This window comes from Dama dama, chromosome 17 (assembly GCF_033118175.1).
Source record: "Dama dama isolate Ldn47 chromosome 17, ASM3311817v1, whole genome shotgun sequence".
Classification (NCBI taxonomy): Eukaryota; Metazoa; Chordata; class Mammalia; order Artiodactyla; family Cervidae; genus Dama; species Dama dama.
In genome coordinates this window covers 68424709-68442316 of record NC_083697.1, presented here as the reverse complement: position 1 = coordinate 68442316, position 17608 = coordinate 68424709, and the positions used below count along the sequence as shown (strand labels likewise).

Sequence of the window (17608 nt, the reverse complement as noted above, 5' to 3'; positions counted from 1 at the left end):
AGAGACTCTATTTCACAGATTTGTCATGCAGTTTATTATATTTTCAGACCTTTGAAGGATGAGTATTCAGTCTTCTCTGTTACTTTAAAATTCTTTCACTTTTGCTTTAGTAGATACTATATCCTAAACTTAGTTTGCTGTCTTATGGTTGTGAATTAATGTCCAGTATAATGTTAACATATTTCCTGATATTGTTTGTGCAGAATTACATGGTTATCACTTAGCAACTGAGGCATTAAGTTCATGATGGTAGAAATTAATGATGTTATTTTTTTCTTGTAAGAATATTGAAAGGGCTTCATTTTTAATTTTTTACTTTGAGCTTTCCCCCATCGCAATTTGGCTTATTTAAAAATAAAAAATCTAAATCATCTGTTTAGCAGAGCAATCCAGTTAATTATGCTCTACTTTATAAGTTACATAACTTCCAAATCTAATTTAATTTAATTTTAGCAGTTCAGGCATTCTTAAATACATTTAAAAACAATCTTTTTTGGACATAATCCTTGTGATTAATGAATGTTATTTGCTTTTTTGTGTCACTGAATGATAAACCTTTTTATATTAATATGAATTATGTTTATTTATAGTGATTAACAGTGTGTTTGTGCATTTTTGAGAAGATATAGTAGTTTACAGTCTACAAACTAAATCTCTACCATCATGAAATACTACCTGAAATATTTGGTTTAGTCATCAATTTTAGGACTATATCATACAGTAAGGATAGTAAGTGTATTTTGTTTTCTATACTGGTACATTTAAGATAGTTTCTGAGAAACCATTCTGAGTTCAAAACAAAAAGCTCTAGTCAGGTATAGTTTCCAAAAAGAATGTCATACATTTTCTGGGCATTTAGCATTTAGGACTGTAAGACCCTAGGGAATAATTAAGCCATATAGCTATATTTGTTGGTTGTGAACGTTGAAAAGAAAGCAAACAGAATATTCCCAATTATCACAAAACTTTCTCACCTTGCCATGTTCTTGACCCTTTCTGTCGCCTCTGGTTCTCATAATATAATATCTATATTCAATCTCTTTTTCTCACACCAGACAGTATTACCGAAGTCTTCACTAACATCTATGTGACCAGTTTTGGCCCTGTCTCAGATACAGACATGGTAAGTTTTTCATAATATTTTTTCTTTGTATAATGGGAAGTGTGGGAGATAATTCAAAATAAACACATATTTTCAGTGTTGTAGATTACGTATCTGTCTCATGCCCGTTTTGCCTGTTTGCTGTGCTTCGTCGCTCAGTCATGTCTGACTCTTTGCAACCCCATGGACTGTAACCTGCCAGGCTCCTCTGTCCATGGGGATTCTTCAGGCAAGAATACTAAAGTGGGTTGCCATGCACTCCTCCAGGGGATCTTCCCAACCCAGGGATCAAACCCAGGTCTCCCACATTGCAGGCGGATTCTTTACCGTCTGAGCCACCAGGGAAGCCCATGCCTGTTTAGTCTGACCAAATACATAGAGAGTTAAGGCTGTTAATCTGCTTGTAGAATGGTGCACCATTCTAACTTAAGTGGTCAGATTAACTCTTTATATTTTATATTATTTTCAAAGCTTCCTACCCAGCTGCAGTGTGGCAAACAGTTGTTTAAATAAAGTAATGATATTACTGAGAAGCATTTTCTAAGATTAAAGCCCCTACTTGACTTCCACACATCTGTACAGTTTCACAAGTAACTGCTTACAGGTTGTGGTCATGATCAGTGTTACAAATGGAAACCCTCTGCTGGCATTGAATATCAAGGTGGATTTCTAGTCATACTGGTCATAGCAATAAATACAATACAGGTGGCAGAGGATGAGGTGGTTAGATAGCACCACCAACTCCATGGACATAAATCTGAACAAACTCTGGAAGATAGTGAAGGACAGGGAGGCCTGGTGTGCTGCAGTCCATGGGGTTGCAAAAAGTCAGACACGACTTAGCATCTGAACAGCAACAAACACTCCTCATTTATAATAGGTACATATAAATCAGTCTAAGAAAACTAGAATCTTAACACTTGAATTCTGTGGAATTGGTCTTTATTTTTCTTTAAAGTGAGATCAGTAGAAGAGGGAGATTGGTCAGTTGGGTTAGAAATCAGTGCACTAGACCAATCATCACTAAATTCTTGGTTGAGCATAAGCATGTTATGTCTGCCTGAAGCATCTTCTACTGCTCCCTGTAGTGCTGTACTATAGAAAACTTTCATATAAATTATTTTTCATCCACCTTTCTTGCTGTCAGAGAATGAGAATTAGAGGAGATGCCCTTGTCCCAGGCTTTGCCTGGCCATCCTCCATCATATCGTCCTCCCAAGTTTCTTCCTTTCATCTGATACCCCATGGGGAAGGATGACAAGCATGGATGTTTTCCATCTGGATAAACATGGGTTTAAAACTAAAGGTTTTCCTTTCTTGCAGATGCTCATAAACAAGATTCGCCAGTTTTTTTTGAACTATACTATAGTTGATTTACAATATTGTGTTAGTTTCAGGTGTATAGCCTAATGATTCAGTTACTTTGTTTTCAGATTATTTCCCATTATAGGTTATTATAAGATATTGAATACAGTTCCCTGAGCTATACAGTAAATCCTCATTGCTTATCTATGGCATGTATAGTAGTTTTTATCTGTTAATCATATATTCCTCATTTATCCTTCCCCCACCTCTGTTAATCGTATATTCCTAAGTTATCCTTCCCCCACCTTCCCTTTGGTAACCTTGTTTGTTTTCTATGTCTGTGAATCTGTTTCTGTTTTGTATATACATTCATTTGTATTATTGCTTAGATTCCACATATAAGTGATATGATACAGTATTTGTCTTTCTGTCTGGCTTACTTCACTTTATACTTAAATATAAAATTCTCTAGGTCCATCCCTGTTGACGTAAATGGTGATATTTCATTTTATTGTGGCTGAGTACTATCCCAGTGTGTGTGTGTGTGTGTGTACGTCACATCTTCTTAAGCCAGTGTTCTACTGACAGACATGTGGGTTGTTTCCAAGTCTTGGTTATTCTAAATAGTGCTGATATGAACATTGGGGTGCATGTATCTTTTAAAATTAGAGTATTTGCTTTTTTCCAGATATATTTCCATGAGCGGGATGGCTGAATCATATGGCAACTCTTTTTAGTTTTTTGAGGAACCTCCATACTGTTTTCTGTAGTGGCTGCATCAATTTACATTCCTATAATTATACAATTTATTGGGGCATGCCTACCTTTCCTTTAGGAGTTAGTTATGCCAATTTTATCACAAAAATATGTTTTTCTTCCACCCAGAGCCACTTTTCTGACCTCACAGTCAGAGAACTTGATGAACTTGGATGGCTGAAGATGTCAAGTACAAGAGGGGTGAAAGTGAAAGTCACTCAGTCGTGTCCAACTCTTTGTGACTCCATGGACTATACAGTCCATGGAATTCTCCAGGCCAGAATGCTGGAGTGGGTAGCCATTCCCTTTTCCAGGGGATCTTCCCAACCCAGAGAGCGAACCCAGGTCTCCGCATTGCAGGCAGATTCTTTACCAGCTGAGCCACAAGGGAAGCCCAAGAATACTGGAGTGGGTAGCCTATCCCTTCTCCAGCTGATCTTCCTGACCCAGGAATCGAACCAGGGTCTCCTGCACTGCAGGCAGATTCTTTACCAACTGAGCTATCAGTTTTGGGGAGGTGACTGATACCAAACACTGTAGATCTTTGAAGTTCTTTCAAATTAATATGTGAAACCTTAAGTGCTTTCCCTCCAACTTCAACTTCTACATTAGTTGGCAATAAAGCTAATATTTCTGTGCAGCTTGTCTTAGTAAATGCTCCCACGTATTAGAGACACAGTGAGAATGAACACCTGACCTCTACGTGGAGCCAAGTGTGGAGAATCAGAATTGTGCCAAGCACAGTTGAAAGAATAGCAGGATATTATATACATTATGGTTCTTATATGGTTACTTTGGTGATTTATTACCAGCCAAAACAGAAAGGCAAATGGTATAGGGCCCCCAGATATCAAAGTTTTCAATGTTGCAGATTTTGTGTAGTGAATCTTGGTGCTAACAGTACTGTGTTAAGTTTTTGTTTGCTTTGCAAAGTGAATTATTTTATCTCAAAAAAATATATATCAAAATATATACTTTTCCTAGACACATAATGTTTGCTATTTGAGGGTTTTAGACAGTCATGTATTTATGGCAAAATGTATGAAGTGACTCTTTTCCAGTAGTGATAATGGATTAAGCTAATTCTCCTCCTTTTGTTCTGACCATTCTTTGGGATTACTGAAACATTTAGAAAGCTGGTAGCTTCAACTCAAAGTGGACTAAAGACTTGACTATAATACTTGAAATCATAAAACTCATAGAAGAAAATATGAGAGATAAGCCCTTTGACATTGGTCTTGGTGATGATTTTTTTAAACCTGACACAAAAGCAGAAATAAACAAGTAGGACTGACTGTATCAAGCCAAGACCTTCTACACAGCAAAAAAGATCAATAAGCTGATAAGGTACTGTACAGAATGGAAGAAAATATTTGCAAATTATTTATCTGATAAAGGGTTAGCATCCCAAATATACAAAGAACTGCCACAACTAAATAGTAAAAAAGTAAAACAAAGCAAAAACCACAATCTAATTTAAATAAGAGAGAAAAACTGAATAGACATTTATTCAAAGAAGATGCGCCAATGACCAACAGGTACATGAAAATATGCTCACCATCAATAATCATCAAGGAAAGGTAAGTCAGAACCAGAATGAGGTATCGCCTCACACCTGTTAGGATGACTGTCATCAAAAAGACGAGAGATATACAGCGTGATATCACTTACCCACTTACATGTGAAATCTGTAACATGAAATAAACTAGTGAATATAACAAAAAAGAAACGGACTCAGAGATAGAGAACAGACTAGTGGTAACCAGTGGAGAGAGGGAGAGGAGGAGGGGCAAGGTAGGGGCACAAGATTAAGAAATGCAAACTACAGTTTGCAAAATCGTTAAGCTCTCAGGATATGTTGTGTAGCATATCGCAGGAAATATTGGCAGTGTTTTATGATAACTTAAAACGGAGTATAAACTTCAAAGTTGTGAGTCATTATGTTGTATGGATGAAACATATACATCAACTATACCTCAGTTTTTTTTTTAAAGGCAAGAGATAAATGTTGCTAATGATATGGAGAAAAGAGAACTTTTGTGCACCATTATTGAAACTATAAGTTGATATAACTGCTATAGAAAACAGTATGGATGTTCCTCAAAAAATTAAAAATGGAACTACTGTATTTTTAGTAATCCATGTCTGGTATACATCCAAAATGAAAACAGGTCCCCAAGAGAAATCTACACTAGCTTTTCTGTTTTTTTTTTTTTGTTTTTGGCCACTCTGTGTAGCGTGTGGGATCTTTAGCTCCCTGACCAGGGACTGAACCCAGACCCTGGCAGTAGAAGCACTGAGTCCTAACCACTGGATCACCAGGAAATTCCCTGCACTTCTGTTTTTATTCACCATTTTCCCAATAGCCAAGATAGGGAAATGTGATGTGATATATATATTAATATATGTACATATGTCACACTGGGAGAAAAATTCTTGGCATTTTTGACAACATGGATGGACCTTGAAGGCATTAAGTGAATAAACCAGGCAGAGAAAGACAAATATTGCCTTGTATCATATTCATGTGGCATAAAAAAGGTCATACCACGGGGAATAGATAAATGGTTGTCAGTGTGGAAAATGAAGAGAGGTTGGTGAAAAGACATAAACTTTCAGCTACAAGACAAATAAAGTCTGAGGCTCCAGTGTAAAGCATGGTGACTACAGTTGATAACACTGCATTGAATAATTGAAATTCATCGAAAGAGAAGATTGGTGCTGAAGCTGAAGCTCCAATGCTTTGGCCACCTGATGCAAAGAGCCGACTCGTTGGGAAAGATTCTGATGCTGGGAAAGATTGAGGGTAAGAGGATAAGAGGGTGACAGAAGATGAGATGGTTGGATGGCATCACTGACTCAATGGAAATGAGTTTCAGCGAACTCTGGAATTTGGTGAAGAACAGGGAAGCCTGGTTTACTGCAGTTGATGGAGCTGCAAACAGTCTAGATAAGAGTTAGCAGCGGAATGACACCAGAAGAGTGGAGCTTAAATGCTCTCGCCAAAAACAAATAAATAAATAAATGTGAGGCGATGGATGTGTTACCTAACTAGACAGGGGGAGTCGTTTTACTATGTATATCAAACTACCACTATGACTCCTTCAAATATCTTATGTGTTTTTTGTCAGTTATACTTCAGTAAAGCTGAATCTTTTTTGAAAAAAAGAAACTGTCATCACTTAGTGTTTCCATATAGGAATTCCTTCCAAGCATTTGATGGTAAATTTATATATTTTTACAAATGCTAAATTCTGGGAAAAGGCAAATAAGAAAATGGGAAAAAGCGTTTTAATCATCCTACATGAATCAAAGATTTGCAGAAGGAATCCACTGATATCAAGTTGAAACCCAGGGCAGGGAATGTTGACGTGTGAAGCTGAACACTTAAGGTCAAGGACAATGTGTCCAGAACTGGGACACAACTGTGTCTGAGCGAAGCTGTCATGATAAAGTGGGCATGCATCTAGCAGCTGTGTGTTTGTGGTCCTGTCTGCCTGCTGCTGTGATTCTTAAAAATGAAATAAATATTAATAAGATGTGTGCAAAAAAATAAAAATAAAAGCTGGTAGCTGATGTTAAATGCATTGTCATTAGCAACAGACCAAATTTAAATGCTCTCATATCTGAATTGAGTTTAGAACATTGGTCTTTTTAGTGACTTTAGCCCAAGAATTAAAAAAAAAAATTAACCGACTCAAGATAAGCTTCTATATTTGGGGGGATACTGCCACACATTACATTAAATGTGAAAATGCACTCATTTAGTGCAAACTCTATAGGTTGAATTGATTTGAATAAAACTGTATTTGGCAACACTTAAATTTTTTAAAAATCATGTATTGCTTTGTTTTCTTTATGTATTTTGGATTATGTGTGTATGTATGTGAGCACATGCACTTGTATACAATATAAATTACCCTAAAATGAAATATATAACATCTCTGCACCCTCTTGAACTGCTCAAGGTACTAGATGTTTTTTTCCTAGCATATATTGTCCTCAAATCACCCAGCCTAACATCGTCCTATAGAATTCTCTTTGGCCGTGTCCAATTTTCTACTTGATTTCCATCTTTATGTACCTTGCTTACTCATTCCTACCAATAGTTGGCTTGAGGGCAGCCTAATTAATTGCGAGACCATCAACTGGGCACATACTCTATCATCAGTGTCCAGTTAGAGGAAAGAATCCATAACAGTAATTAGAACAGAGAAAATTTAACAAAATGAATTGTTAATTCAGACAAGGTGGCTAAATAAAAATGTAAAAGGAGACTCTAAGCAATGTAGATTTAGCACATGCAGAAAGTGCAACATCTGCTTCTGGGGTAAGCATCACAAACAAGGACGGAACTCAGGACTTGGAAGGGAGTCCTTTCCCCCAAGGCCAAGATTTAGAGCTCACCGGAGAGGACTTTGTGGCTTGAGGAGGATACATCTGCCACTGGTGACGAAACAGGCAGTGAAGAAACACATGAAGGGACGTGCTGAAGCTGGTCAGAGGAATGTCGTGCCTACTGGCTGAAAGCTCACAGCATGGAGGTCCTTTGCAGCGGAACCGAAGGATAGCAATGCAGCTAAACCAGGAAGAGAGCCAGGAAAGAAAACCCCCTTTCTTTGCTAAAAACGTGGCCGTGTCCTCTAGTGACAAGGCCTGACATTACATGAGCTGATGAGGGAGCAGAGTGTACAGGGCACTTCTCCCATGTCTCAAAGAAAGGGAAAACAGGATGAATTGGAGCTGAAGGGTCATTCATTAATAATAGGTGTGTATCATGGTGTGTGATATGAAGAGGATTTTGAGGGAGAGTCCAGAGATAGTTTGATCACTGAACAGCTACTGTTTGATATTTGTCCATATCTAGAGAAGACCATGAAAGTTGCTTAATCTATATACATGTGTAGCACAGCACACATACTTCCTCATATTGTAAATCTATTAGAGAAGGCAGAGCTTAATTTCAACACATGTGAAATAGAAATGATTTGGCCTTCATGTTGCTCACATGGCATGATTTTCAATTGATATTACTTTTATAGGAAAGCAAGGAAAATAATGAGGAAAAGTTTGAATTCATGTTAGCATGGATGGCCAGGTCAGGAAATGAAACTTATGTGTGCTTCTCTAAACATAAAGAAATTTATTATGATACAGAGGGGCAGGATACTCATGTAATTACTGCCCATACATAAAACTGGATATGAAGGTATCTAATTTGTATCTTACAGAAGCAGTTTGTTAATAGGTAAACAGTAAAGAATAAATGGAATTTCACTTTGGGAGACTTAGCTGATACTCTTATTTCTATGCAGTGTGCATACTCAGTAGCAGAACCTAAACTCTTAAGTCTGCATGTGCAGGTCAGTGATCAGATTTGTTGTGACATTAGCCTGAGAGGAAAAAAGCAGCCTAGCAAAAAGAATTAAGACCCAAAGGAGCAAGCACAGACACACACATACACACTGCTATTCTCAGAATCATTAACTAGCATAATTGCCCAAAGAAAGTTGCAGACCTAAATTATAATTAAAGATTCTAATTACAGTGTTTGCAATTAAGTTGATTTTTTACAAAAATTCAACTTTTAAGAAATTTATGAGTAAGAAGGTAAACTTGGGAATGTACTAGTAGCTAATTGATAGAGTAGGTAGTATCTAGTTGCACATTTAAGCAGTTTATAACTCCTCAGTGTGTGTCTTTTCCCTCTTTATTTGGTCTGCATAGGAAGTCTTTTCCCATTCCAGTGAACGTGTTTGCTATGTGAGCGTATTCTTCAGACACAGTGGTGCAGCCACCAGCTGTTGCACTGAAGCCTGGACTGAGAACCTCAGCCCGGGTGGTCGTCTCTTGCTCTGAGAAGTATTAGGGTTAGATCTTAAACAATGGGCACGCTGAAGTCATATCCAGATTCCTGATCTAGAGTTTACTAGATGTTCAAGCTGGATTTAGAGAAGGCAGAGAAACCAGAAATCAAATTGCCAACATCCATTGGATCACTGAAAAAGCAAGAGTTCCAGAAAACCATCTACTTCTGTTTTATTGACTGTGCCAAAGCATTTGACTGTGGATCATAACAAACCGGAAAATTTGTTAAGAGATAGGAATACCAGACCACCTGACCTGCCTCTTGAGAAATCTGTATGCAGATCAGGAAGCAACAGTTAGAACCGGACATGGAAAAAGAGACTGGTTCCAAATAGGAAAGGAGTATGTCAAGGCTGTATATTGTCACCCTGCTTATTTAACTTATACGCAGAATATATCTTGAGAAATGCTGGACTGGATGAAGCACAAGCTGCAATCAAGATTGCCAGGAGTCACCAGCCCAGGTGGGATGCATGAGACAAGTGCTCGGGCCTGGTGCACTGGGAAGACCCAGAGGAATCGGGTGGAAAGGGAGGTGGGAGAGGGGATCAGGATGGGGAATACGTGTAACTCTATGGCTGATTCATATCAATGTATGACAAAACCCACTGAAATGTTGTGAAGTAATTAGCCTCCAACTAATTAAAAAAAAAAAAGATTGCCAGGAGAAATATCAGTAACCACAGATATGCAGATGACACCACTCTTATGGCAGAAAGTGAAGAAAAACTAAAGAGCCTCTTGATGAAAGGGAAAGGGGAGAGTGAAAATGTTGGCTTAAAACTCAGCATTCAGAAAACTAAGATCATGGCATGTGGTCCCATCACTTCATGGCAAATAGATGGGGAAACAATGGAAACAGTGACAAACTACTTTTTTGGGCTCCAAAATCACTGCAGATGGTTACTGCAGCCATGAAATTAAGAGACCCTTGCTCTTTGGAAGAAAATTTATGACCAACCTAGACAGCACATTAAGAAAGAGAGACATTACTTTGCCAACATAGGTCCATCTAGTCAAGGCTACGGTTTTTGCACTTGTCACGTATGGATGTGGTAGTTGGACTATAAAGAAAGCTGAGCGCTGAAGAATTGATGCTTTTGAACTGTGGTGTTGGAGAAGACTCTTGAGAGTTCCTTGGACTGCAAGGAGATCCAACCAGTCCGTCCTAAAGGAAATCAGTCCTGAATCTTCATTGGAAGGACTGATGTTGAAGCTGAAACTCCAATACTTTGGCCACCTGATGTGAAGAACTGACTCATTGGACAAAACCCTGATGTTGGGAAAGATTGAAGGCAGGAGAAGAAGGGGACGACAGAGAATGAGATGGTTGGATGGCATCACTGACTCAATGGACATGAGTGTGAGTAAACTTTGGGAGTTGGTGATGGACAGGGTGGCCATGGGGTCACAAAGAGTTGGACATGACTGAGTGACTAAAGTGAACTGAACTGTGTTAACATCATAGGGAGGTTAGAGAATTATTACATCTTGATATTTGGTCGAAAATTGATACTGAGTTTAAGGTGTTAATACTTATCAGAAATTGACATTTGGAAATGTGTCTAAATATGGAAAACTGCTAAAAATGTGGCAACTACTATATATCAAAGATAATTTAATAATATGTACTCATTTTAAAGCCAGAATATAGAATTTAACTACTGTAAAGTTATTGATATTTTGGAAGCATAAGAATTAGATTTAGGGAACATTCAGCCTGTGTTTTTCAGCACCCTCCTAGCTAGAGTTTTTAATAATTTTCCCCATAATGAGATTCATAGAAATGTGTTGGGATCAGTTGAAGTATTTATTTTAAAAGTTATATCCTAGGCTTGTTCTAAGATCTGTGGTATCATAATTGCTTGTTGTAGGGCATGACAGTATGCCTTTTAACAGGTTGAGGTATTCAACTTTATGCTGAGGGAAGCCAAAAACCATCATAGGGTTGAAGGCTTGGGGGCATTGAATGGATGATGGTACTATTCATTGGAATATGGAACATAGGAAGAGAAGTTTTGTTTGCTTTTGTTTCTGTGTTTGAGGGTGGGGTAGTATAGAGGACATGTGAAGAGTCAGATTTTCTGCAATCTAGTAATTTATATTAGAGGGTGAGAAAAGGAAAAAAACTTTTTTTTTGAAAGCTTCTGTATGCCAGGCAAGAAATGATTGAAGCCTGGGTCAAGTAGAAAGACTGAAGATAAAAAAAAAAAAAAAAAAAACTGAAAAGATTTAAGAGATGTGATAGAATTGACAAGCTTTGGTGACCTATTGGAGGTAGGAGTTGAAGGAGAAATATAGGATGAAGGTTTGGGAGCATTGGATGGATGAAGGTACCATTCATTGGGATATGGAACATTGGAAGAAAAGTTTGTTTGCTTTTGTTTTTGTGTCTGAGGGATGAATATGTTTTGGACATATTGGGTTGGAGTTTTTGTAAGAGATTTACTTGGAAATGTCTACGTAGCAGGCGTAGATCGAGCTCAAGAGAAAGGCTTAGAGTGCAGATGGCTCGGGAGTCATCTGAAAGCCGAAACCGTGGGCATACGTGAACTTGTACAAGGAAAGAGATTAGAGTGATATGGTAATCATGCTTTTACAGAAACTCTGGGATAGAGGAGGATTAAAAAGACTGTGGAGGAGACTGAGAAGGAGCAGCCGTGCTGTCTGTCAGAATGGAGGAGTGTTCCCTGCTCTCAACCAGACTGTGCTCCATCCTTAGTCATCAGCATTGGGGAGCACTGCCTTCCCTTCCTGCCCAGATGCAGTGATGTTCAGGGGTCAGGTGTCTGTACTGGTTACAGCCCTCTGTCCAGGTTGGACTCTGTGTCCTGAAGGAGGCATGGCTCATTTGGGAATGGGATGAGCCGTAGGTTTTGCCCTTAGTAAAGCCTCATTTAGGGAGTGGGGTGATAGTTACAGAAAAGAATGCAGATAGAGGTGGCGTGACTCCAGCCATTACTTTTCTGCAGCAAGAAGGGTTGTGGGAACTACGCACATGCAGTCATAGTTCCCATGACTGCCTCTGGGAGAGCACTCCTTTCTACTCCCCTGTGCTTTTGTGTAAGCTAAATAACAAACGACTGTGGCTTCTGAACATGAAGTGATTTTTAAAATAAAACTTTGAGCAGTTGCATGTTCTTTCCCAAGGTTACAAGGGCGGGGCCTGTCCTTTAGGGAGAACTCTGCAGAATTTATATGCCATGAGGAATAACAGACACCATCACTAGCGTATGCCCCTACCTTCTCCAGGAGAAACCGTTACATGGAGATGACTGTCAAACACAGGTGGTCTGCGGTACCATGGGCACTTTCCCGAGGATTATCTACAGCACCAGGAGAATGTGGTTTTAATGCCAGTGCAAGAAAGCACTCATTACAAAAGTAGGGAGAAAACAACAGTGTCATAAATTATGGTAAAGCCAAGGAAAGGATTTAGCTGTGTCATTAGATTAAGAACAAAGAGATATTTGTTGATCATGGTAAAAGCAACCAGATTGCAGTGGGTTGAGGCATGTGGGAGGTGAGGAAATGGAGAAAGAGTGGAGGCAACATTTTTAGGCCGCTTGGTTGAGGCGAGGAGGGAAGGCAGAGGGCAATAGCTGTAAGGCATTATGACTGTCAGACAGCCTTTTTTTTTTTAAGTTGCATGGAACTTCTCGCTGTTCTCAGAACCTGCCATTATCTTTAACAACTCTGTGGCCTTGCAAATGTTTTTCCCCCTTCTTGTTATGCCTTCCCTCCTGCTTTGCCAACTGGAGAGCTTTCGTTTATTCAAAGCCAAGCTCAAATTTCATCCTCCCTGATGTTTTTCTAGGCTTACTCCAAGCAGAGTCAATCCTTCTGATCCCCATGCTCCACAACATGACTTTGACTCCCTTTGATGAACTTGCATGCTGGATTATAAAACTCTGTATGTCTTTTTTCTTTATTGCAGCCTGAGCTACTAGAAGGCATGAGTTGTGTTTGGTCTTCTCAGCCAGATTGCCGAGTGCACTCTGTATCTGTCAGTGTCGGGAGCCGAATACTTAAGTTCACAGTGTTGTGGGGGACAGTTAAGGAAAAAATCATCAATCTTAAAACAGTGTGGTCATGTTTTTGTTGAAGCATTTATGGATTGATATGGTGGTAGTGAGCATATGGGTAGAGGATGTCTATATCTGAGAAGATTTCTAGGAAAAAAAGAAAGCAGAGGAGGACAAAGTTTGGCCAGCTACGTATCAGGATGAGTGTTTTAGCACAGAGTGAAAGAGCTTGATGAATTTAGTAAACTTTAAAAAGTTCAGTGTGACTGCAGCCTAGAATGCTCTTCGGGATTTGGGGGAGAGGAGACTAGAAAACAACTTAGAACCAAATCATGAAGGGCCTTATAGCCAGCTGCCCCCAAACTCCATAAAAGCATCTCCAAATCAAACTTGAAACATGGTAGATTTCTGTTACCACAGATCTTATTATCTCATGGCTTTTTCAATATGTGTTAGTATATTTTCAGTTCAGTTCAGTCGCTCCGTCGTGTCCGACTCTTTGCGACCCCATGAACCGCAGCACGCCAGGCCTCCCTGTCCATCACCAACTCCCAGAGTTTACTCAAACTCATGTCCAACGAGTCGGTGATGCCATCCAGCCATCTCATCATCTGTCGTCCCCTTCTCCTCCTGCCCCAAATCCCTCCCAGCATCAGGGTCTTTTCCAATGAGTCAATTCTTCGCGTGAGGTGGCCAAAGTACTAGAGTTTCAGTCTCAGCATCAGTCCTTCCAATGAACACCAAGGACTGATCTCCTTTAGAATAAAGCAGTATACTTTAATACATACATATTATATAGAAAAAGAGCTTGCTGTGATTAGTTTAATATAGTCACATAGGCATACATACACATACACATTCGCACTGCACACTTGTGAATGTAAGGATTAGGGGATTGCACTATCATCTGCCCCTGCCGATGCCTTTCTCCTTGTGTACCATTTGAACTGTTATGGCCCAGAATCCTTGTTATTACACTTAATTTCCAGTGATTCCTCTCATTTGTTTATTCATGGAATAACTAGTGTTTATCTCCTATGTTCTGGGCAGTTAGATACTGGTGATGCATTGAAGAAGGCGGTCATAGTCTTTGTTCTCATTGTGGAGTGAACTTTGCCAGATGTTGATGGGGTTGACAGGGAGGAGACTGCAGGGGAATTCCATGAGTTTGGGTAGTGAGGTGAAGCATGACACGTGAGGCCCTGAAGAACCAGTACTGCCATCGGCAGAGTATATGAAGAATTTCTAGGCATGAGACTGGGAAGGTGAGGGAGGGAGAGGTCACTGCAGGGCTTTGGAGGCTCTAAGAAAGCCTTTGGACTTCATCCCGAGGGTTTTAGAAATTCAAAAGCAAACTTAACAGCACTTCATTCTATGGATCTTCTTTCCCCGTATCGTGTAATATCATGGGTGCCCCTTATAGCTTCTGTTCGCTTTCAAATATCAAAGAGCTCAGTCCAGTCCAGTTTGAATATCAATATTTTGTGCCATTTAGAGCTTCTCTCCTCTTGTCAGCCATAGTCACAGGTAAGGGTTGCAAAGTGGCTGGTGGGCTGTGATCGACTATTCTCTCCTCTTTCTGGGTCTTTCTAGAGTTGAGGCAATGAAAAGGGAGATTATAAAAAGGAAGGAAATATCTTTTTTGTTGGTAGACATTTTTCAGGTGTGTTTATTTTTTATCAGAGTATAATTGCTCCAAGTTGTGCTAGTTTCTGCTGTTCTCTGAAGTGAATCAGCCATGTGCATGCATACATCCCCTGCTTCTTGGACGTCCCTCCCACCTTCCCCATCCCACCACTAAAAGGAATGAAATAGGGCCATTTGCTGAGATGTGGATGGACCTAGATTCGGTCATATAGAGTGAAGTGAGTCAGAAAGAGAAAAACAAACATCATATATTAACACATTTATGTGGAGTCTAGAAAAATGGTACTGATGGAGCTGCTTCCAAGGCAGGAATGGAGACACGGACGTAGAGACCAGACATGTGGGCGCAAGGGTGGGTGCAGAGGGTGGGACAGACTGGGAGGTTAGGACGCGCCTTCTTACTCAGCCTGTTCTGTAGGTGGTTCTCTTGGCAGTCTGTGATGCTTGTATGGCTGTTAGATAAACGCAGGGCCTCACGGGGCATGCATGTGATTTCCTTCCAGTGACCTCTGTACTAGCCCAAACACCGAAAGCACAGTGGTCTATTTTATAGTTCTCTTGTGGCGTTCTGCGTAGCCTCTGCCTCTGGCCCTGTATATTGTGACCTTTTACTGATGGGCGTCCTTCTCTTCTCAGGCCACACTTTTTGGGGAGTTGGGGAAGAAGGCTCCTGCGAAGGTGATTTATACCAAGCTATAGCAGGCTACCTTCTGTGAAATCCAAACTATTTCTAAGAATTTTACATGTATTATCCCACTTCATCCTTATAAGAAATAAGCTGTGTAATTGCCACTGTTTTACAGATTAAGTCCGCTGAAATAAAGAGAGATTAAGTAATCTGCTCAAGGTCAAGTGCTCTGGTCCACTTGACTTATGAGGCCGTGCACTTAACATCTATTTCATGTCACTCAACTTATTATTGTTGTTTTTTTTCCATCTTGTGTTTGAGTCAGTTTTAAATATGGAAAGAAGACTTTGACAATTTCAAAACTCTGATTCTCAACCTGCAACTAAATTCTTCCTGTAACTTTCCATGACACAGGACTGGAGTCTATTTTTTAGTCTATAAAGAAGGAAATTTCTGTCCCACCTCCAAGGATTGTTTTTATGTATGGTACAACAAAAAGAACGTACTGTTAGGAAACATAAGGTTTGAGTTCAAATGTTGGATTTCTTTCTCTTTTTTTAATGACTATGACTTCTGAAATATTCCCTACCTGTGAAATGGAAATATTGCTGTATATTTAATAAGACTGTAATGAATTTTAAACAATACATTGTGTCAGAATGAATTGCAATTGACATATTTTAACTATTAATCATTTTAAGTACTTTGATTAGATATTTTAAATCATTTACTGTTAGAATCTGAATCTTCAGTAACAGTTTCTAATTTGTAAACTTGCCAGGCATCTAGTTCCAAAGAGAAAGCCCAGACATCTCGCCCATGCAATAGTCCAAAAATGTAGTAATTGTGGTGGTCTGCAGTCTGTTTGTGTGAGCTTCTTTGCATAATAAGGTTTTATGATGGGTACTAATTGGGTTTATTGACACTGCTGATCTATTCTTAAGCTTCTTACGTTTTGCAGTTTTTGCAGGGCTAATACCAGGCTAGAGTCTTAATTCCCACCCCTGTGAGTACCAACTGAAAGTGTTGGAACTTACCGTTCTTATATAGTCTCAGGGTGTTATTTCTTTAATTGCTGTATACCTGTCTCATAAGCCACATTTTTCTTCATGATAAAACAAACACAGACTGAAACCTAGAGGAGACTGTCCTTTAATAGCAAAAGGGTTTAATGAAACAAATTTTGGGACTTTAAAACACACTCAGTAAATCAAAGGAAATGAGAAATCACTCCAAGAGCAATCCTGCGATTCGGTCATGTTTTCGTGCATAGATAAAATTTTTCAGAAATTGGCTACAAGCACTGGCTTATAATTAATGTAGCCAAGCAGTAAGAAATATGCTGTCTTCACTAAGTTAATGTGCCCTTGAAATCATATTTATTCAATTAACTGTGCAATAGAGAGCGATATCCTTATTCGCAATACATTTGATGGAAATAACAGTGGCAGTAAAGACATTGGGCTGGAAAACGCATCCTTGTCTGAGTTCTGTCCCTTACAAGCTTGGAAACTGGGCAGTCACTAAATTTGTTTATAAATCCATCTGTAAAACAGAGATGCTTGATTACATTTCCCTTAAAGAATTTCTCAAATTCTCAAGTGTGCAGATTCTTTGACTCTGTCTCCCTTAGCCTCATGTGTCTTGTACACCAGCAGAGGATAGCTGCGTGCTGACGTGTCCTTGTGAAACTTTTGTGTTTCTTTCTAAATTTGTTCCTTAGTTGTTGTGTTTTCTCTGAGCAGTTTTGTGGTTGACCTTGGTGTTATTTATTTCTGTAGAACCTCGGTTCAAGGGACCAAGTCTTGTTTGTCTGAAGAAGCTGTACTGTTTGTACTTCTCTGGCAATTTTCTTGTAACACACAAATCAAATAATTATTTTATTAGTATATATTCATGACAAACTTGAGGTTTATTTTAAGAAACCTTTCAAGAATATTCTTTTCTAATACTGAGAATGTGAGTTATATGTGATTTAACTTGATATATATATATCAAATTACATATGCAAATAATTTGTTTGGAAATCCTGTTGTAGCTTAGTGGATATGCGGTACATATTATTCTATTGAAATGTCTCCTTTCCCTCTATTTTAATCTTGAAATCAAAACCACAAAAACTAGTGAATCAATGGTACTTATTTGTTTACATATCTATATGCTTTTGTATTAATACATTGAAGTATTCTGAGAAGCACAAAACCAGAAATTGGAATATTAATTTTAAATACATATTATTTTCAGGAATAATCATTATGTAATTATTAAAGTAGATTT

At 38.9% G+C, this 17608-nt stretch overlaps 1 protein-coding gene across 3 annotated transcripts in view; it reads left to right on the top strand.

The window, feature by feature from the left end:
* GABRA2 (gamma-aminobutyric acid type A receptor subunit alpha2) overlaps nucleotides 1–17608 on the top strand; it is a 140556-nt gene that overhangs the window by 54124 nt on the left and 68824 nt on the right. For all 3 annotated transcript variants that reach the window (XM_061164679.1, XM_061164680.1, XM_061164678.1), the window contains one exon: nucleotides 1056–1123. In XM_061164679.1, coding sequence (XP_061020662.1) covers nucleotides 1056–1123 — 68 coding nt within the window. The remainder of the gene's footprint in view (nucleotides 1–1055; nucleotides 1124–17608) is intronic.